Source organism: Anguilla rostrata, chromosome 8, assembly GCF_018555375.3.
Source record: "Anguilla rostrata isolate EN2019 chromosome 8, ASM1855537v3, whole genome shotgun sequence".
In the NCBI taxonomy this organism is placed as follows: Eukaryota; Metazoa; Chordata; class Actinopteri; order Anguilliformes; family Anguillidae; genus Anguilla; species Anguilla rostrata.
Window position 1 is genome coordinate 34,309,248 of NC_057940.1, and position 6,000 is coordinate 34,315,247.

The 6,000-nt window shown below is 40.8% G+C and overlaps 1 protein-coding gene across 1 annotated transcript; it reads right to left on the reverse strand.

Moving 5' to 3' along the window:
• Window positions 1–1,497: 1,497 nt before the first annotated feature.
• LOC135261487 (E3 ubiquitin-protein ligase TRIM35-like) lies at window positions 1,498–5,753 on the reverse strand. Its single transcript, XM_064347818.1, has 6 exons — window positions 3,938–5,753; window positions 3,610–3,705; window positions 3,297–3,527; window positions 3,167–3,189; window positions 2,534–2,652; window positions 1,498–2,117 (listed from the first exon to the last, which is right to left on the reverse strand). The coding sequence occupies exons 1-6, from the start codon at window positions 4,340–4,342 to the stop codon at window positions 1,594–1,596; spliced, it is 1,398 nt and encodes a 465-aa protein (XP_064203888.1). The 5' UTR covers window positions 4,343–5,753; the 3' UTR covers window positions 1,498–1,593.
• Window positions 5,754–6,000: the final 247 nt, after the last annotated feature.

The following is a 6,000-nucleotide window of genomic DNA, read 5'->3' on the forward strand; positions in this document are numbered from 1 at the left end:
CTCTCTTTTAGTGCAGAGGGTGCATGGTTTTAATGATTCTGCCTGGGAGGCAGTCAATAGATCAGATCCTCATCTGTGAACAAACTTGTGACACAAAAGAATATTGCACAGAAAACTTATAACGCCATCTGTGACCTTCGCTGGCGTGGAAGGCCTCATGGAATGTAATATCAAATTCATCCTAGGGCAATAAAGCTTCATAAAGCACTGAACATTTAAATTTCATTCATTTCTGGTAGTTTTTACCACCTTCCTGAAGTAGCGTCCATTTGGGTTAATTGTGCTTTCTATTTGTGCCATTACCTGAATTATACTAAAATTTTCACTGCAACTTTACATATAAGCAATTAGTATATATATCATAATGTAGTTTATATTCATTATAGGGGATTTAGAGACAACTGTTATCCAGAGCGACATACAAGCTTTTTACATATCACTTTGATACATTGTATCCATTTATACAGCTGATATATACTGAAATTCGGAAGTATTGCTCAAGGGTACCAAGCCTTATCCGTGGCAAATCGAACCTGCGAATTTCGTTACAAGCCGCAGTTTCCTTAGCCACTGTGCTACACTGTCCTATATTACACTTTTCAAAATCCTTGTATACAGTTACCGCTTTACAATTAAAGTCAATAAATCCCTAACCTACATCTTAATGAAAGCGTTTAATGCAGAGGAAGGCAGAGGTGTAGTTGGTGAAGACAGAACATCAAGGGAAAGCTAAGGAAAGAGCTGCGTGTTGTAAGGCTGGAAGATTGAGAGGATGATGTCTGAGGTCATGTCAGGGGAGCCTATCCCTGGTCTGGGTGTTCATCTGAAAGGCGTGGTCGCCACTAAGAACTGCGCTAGAGAGGAATGTTGTTTGAGAGCCGTTATTAGGATTGACGTTACTGTCGCTCTGTCTAAAAGGAGCAGAGATTGAAGAGAAGTAAGTGTATCGAGGCCATTTAGGAGAATTTGTAAACTATGGAGGGTTTTATGTATGCGTTGATGTGATTGGTAGCCAGTGTAACATCTTCAAGATAGGCGATAATTGAGACGGAAGGGATGTGTGAGACGTATTTCTTCACAAGTCTGATAATGATTAATCAGCTACACATGCAAAAGTTTTATTTTAAAAAACTACTCTCAATAGGAAATGACAGCCAAGAGAAGTTTCCTGTGTCCACTTTGATCTTTTGTCACTGCAGTAATACAGAAGGACATCTCTTACAAGACTCTGTCTGTGTTCATACTGCCCTGGAGAGAGAGACTTAACTCATCACACACCTGGGAAACACACTGGTGACATGTCAGGAAAAGAGCAGCACTCTGGAGTGATTCCACTGGTGCATTTTTTTAAACAATTCAACTGATTACACACAAACCAATTCCAACATTGATATCATGAGGTTACAAAGACACATTCATCAATTCATGAACTGCTGCAGACATGGATCTATATATATATATATATTTTTTTTATTATTATTATTTTTTTAAAAATATATAATTAAAGAAAACATCGTAATAGATATTTTTATCTCATTAATCAAAGTGAAAGAAGCAGTCTGTTCACCTGATCCTTGCCCACAAATCACAGCACTATTCCACTCTTACAGACACCTTCAGTGGACAGATCTGCACAGAACCAGGCCAGAAGAATGGAAACACTCTCTCAGTGAAGGAGTGTTTAAAAGTGTAGAGAGGAGTGTTGGTACTGGGGTCAGAGAACGACACCTTCCCCCTGTCCCAGTCCAGCTGCACTCTGACCCTCCGGAGTTTCCCCGACACAATGAGGGCGGTACGTGAGGAGGTCAGGACGGTGTATTTCCCACTGCACCACTGTATACCCCACACTCGTCCTGCTGGGCTCAGATCCGCAAACCCTTTCCTGCTGATGGACTCTTCAGCCACACCCACCATCCAGTAATCTTCATCCCCCACTTCTACATCCCAGCACTGTCTCCCTGAGCTGAATCCCTCAGAGCCCAACACACACAACACCATTTCAAATCTTTCTGGATTTTCAGGAACCTGCTGTCTCTCACCATTGCATTTCACACAGGTCAGATCCTCAGACAGTGAGAGGATGGGATGTGCTGTGTTTGGGTCCAGAGTCACAGGAGCTGAAGGGACAGAGAATGAGACGTCAGCACTGATCTGCACAAACGGAAACCTTCAGTCACAATGGGCTCCTAATGATATACACTGGGTTTCACATAAACAACCATTATAGCCTCAGACACATGTGAGAGAAGCTCCAGAACTAAAAGCTAATAACATTTGTATATGTTCCATGTTGTATAATCATTGGAAGCGGGTGCAAAGCCTGTCCTTCCCTTAAAATACGTTATCACTCTTAAAGCAGAATTTTATTATGAGCATCAGCGAGATTAAGGACTGGTGCTCAGTCTCTTCACTCCAGGGCTTTTACACAGACAGGACCAATATGACTCTGGCTGGCTTTATCAGCTTGTGGAAAGTATTCTGAAGATTCCCCCTGTACAGTGACAATGTGGAGCTCCCTGCCCCCAGTACTCACTGTATTGAACAGCCCCCAGCATCTTCTCCCACACTCTGTACTTCAGATTGCCCAGGTTCTTGGCCACATCAATCAGCGCTCCTGAGACCTTCTCTGGATCCGCCAGTGTGCACTGGGCTCTGAAATAATATTCAGGAGTCACTTGTGCTGGGAGCGTGCCTTCATTACCATGGAAGTTTATCAACAGCAACATCAGATCTTCATTCTATAAGATAATGGCCCCATCCCTCCCAGCGTTCTGCCGCACAGCCCCACTGGCTGCCAGATATGAAACAGCCCGACCCCACTGAGGGACACACTAACAGGAGCAGGGGGGTAGGGGGTGGGGGGTGGGGGGGAGATTTATATTCTATCACTGATTACCTATTATCTGTATCATGATGATAATGATGTTAAATTACTTATAATGATGTAAATCATTATAAATAAATGTAACCATTGTATAATCTAATCTGATAACTCATTTGGGTATGAATGTAACATTCTTTTTTTAATTTTTCCATCTGGTTTCATTTTACTCATCATTGGTGGAATGCTACATTACTTGTTAACTACCCCTCACATTTAAACTGAAGAGAGAAAGGAAGAGGAGATTAAATGATTAAATAGAGAGAAAGGCTGGAGTTTACATACCGTTTCTTCACATCTCTGTAGCTCTGAAATAAGCGAATAAGAGTTGATTTTTATCACTATAACCAATACTCAGACTATTAAAACTGTATCAATGTAATATATTCCCATGTGGTTATGACACATGACTTACCTGCAGGAATGAGACGTCTTCAGCTCCCAGCTCCTGTTCTATGGCTTTGATTTGTTCTGAAAGGGATGATATCTCTTCAGTCATCTTTTCAATCTTCTCCTTCATCATCTGACTCTTCTGCTCCTCTTCCTCCCTCAGTGCAGTGATCCTGGCTGCCTCTTCATCTTTTAGGAACTGCTGAAGTTTCTCAAACTCCATCTTTATCTGTCTCTCTGTGCACTGGGCCTGGTTCTGGAATAAACATCATTCACCATCATTTCAACACAATCCCGCACATTTTAAACACTGTGGTTTAAAGGCCTCAGTACAGTACCTTGATGTGCTCTGCTGTTTGATTACAGATTAGTTTCACTGCATTAATAGATTCAAGCTTCTCCTGCAGTGGAGCCAGTGCAGTCCTGAGTTTCCCCTGGAAAGAAATGACAGAGACCACACTCTACTGAGGAAACAGACCAACAGTAAACTTCACTGCCTACACAGACAGCAATAGAGCCCCTGATTTACTAAATCCCAAATTAAGAGTCCCAAATTTACTGAAGAAAATGTGGAAGCATACACAATTTGATGCTATGTGTAAACTGAACATTCTTACAAGAAAGAAAGAATTTGGTAAAATGTGAATTCTTTTATTTGAGAATTACCTTATACTCTTCTGCAGCCTCCTTAACTGGTCGCATTTTGTGATTTTCATGTTTTTTTGAAGTTTGACAGACAAGGCAGACAGGCATTTGATCCTCCAAACAGAAGAGTTTGAGTTTCTCACCGTGCAGACTGCAGAGCACTTCAGATCCTGCTTTAGCTCTCTGACTTCTCTCCTTTAAGAATGCCTCACAGATATTCCTCAGAGACAGGTTAGGGAGCTGTAGATCCATAGAAGATCTTCTCCTGCAAACTGGGCACTCCTGAGATCCCTTCTGTTCCCAATACTGCTGCAGACAGGCCTTACAGAAGCTGTGACTGCATCTCAGGACAACAGGATCCCTGAAGATGTCAGAGCACACAGGACAGGAGAGCTCCTCTTCCAGGAGAGAAGATCCAGACGCCATTCTGTCTCGGTCTGTTCTGAGCTCAGTAATGATCTCTGCTGAATACAGTAGCTTAGCTTCAGTTTTACCTCCTGCTCTTACACAAACCGCAGCTAAGAAGGACTGTTTTTAAAGATCACTTGAATATCTCTGTTTGTCTTCTCAATCTTGGCTATTTCACTTCCATCTTCAGTATATTTTAAGAAATTTCCTGTTTCCTGAAAAATGTATTTTAAAATCATATCATTAAGGTCCTGTATGTCACTAAACCTTCCAAGTGCGAGACACTCGCCCAGTCCCAAACAGCCCTCTGGACTCCTGGACTATGGACTTGCAGACTTCAGTGGCGTATTTCCGGGGACAGGTCAGTCCACATTACTTATTTTTAGGTGTTGCTTCATGGAGAGAGTTCAGTGGCAAACAATGGGGATAGAACTGAACAGAAAGAACAATGCTTAAGTCAAATTAACAAAAAAAAAAAGTCAGGATCTGTACCACAGAAGCATGCAAAGTACTAAGCTTGGTCCTGATGAGAAGTTGTCTGCTTCTTTGTTTACTTGGAACAATAGGTGCAAAGCAACTATCACATATTTCATCAAAATAATACCACAAGTCCAAGAATGTAAACAGTCATTATACATAAAAAGAGGTGGTTAATTACACTGGCAGCTGATTATCAGGGAAACACAGGAGTGCCACGACTTGCATTTCTCTCAACTGGCTTGTAACAGCAGTAGATTCTCATTAGATCTTTATTTTTTTCCTGCTCAGTTTCTTAAGTTCTTTTTTTCTGAGAGATCTGACCTTTCATGACATGTGCTTCCCAAACACCTCAAGCAGCCTGCTCCTCACTTCCATTAAAGAGCCAAAAGACATAAGCTGGCTGTTTGCAGAGGCCATCCTCAATGTTAAACATGACTCAGACTGTTCCAGAAACCAAGTCACCCACTTCGTATACGTGCCTGTAAGTCTCAAGACATCCCTATTCACACTATTTAAAAGAATTACTGATAATAATCAGTGTTACTGAGTGTTAAAAGATAAACACAAAGTGCTGATAATGATCATTGTGATGTATAAAACAATGCATGTGAGCAGGCTAGCTCTATACTGTGATCTTGAATTAGCGGCAGTACACAATAAAGCTAATTGTGATTCTTTTTGTGTGAGTGAAATAATGGCGATGATGTTACTTTCACAAAAAAGAGAGACAGATTTAAATGCCTCATACATTAGGCTGAAATGAACTGCTGTGTGCTTCAGGGAACTTAATCACACTGTATGCCATTCAATTTAAAGTCATTTTTCTTTACTCCGCAGTAATAGCAGGGAATTTATTAGAACATACTTAGCTATTGAGAGAAAACGTAAAGAAGTTAAAAGACCAGAGGAGGTATAAGATCCTTTCTAAAATCCCCCACGTAGTTAATGCTGTCAGAATTTTTTTTTTCTGATTTGTATCCCAAATGACTGACGCCCTGCTGGTCCCAATCAATTTAAATTTGATTTATTTATTTATTTTACAAAATTCAAATATCAAAGGATTAAATGATGGCCACCCTATTGTAAAGGGAATATTTTGCCTGTCAACCAGAAAATCGCCAATTAAAGTTTTACATAAAGTTAATATTAATCAGCAGAAGAACAGTGTGACTCCCACAACAACTTGACCCAACTTG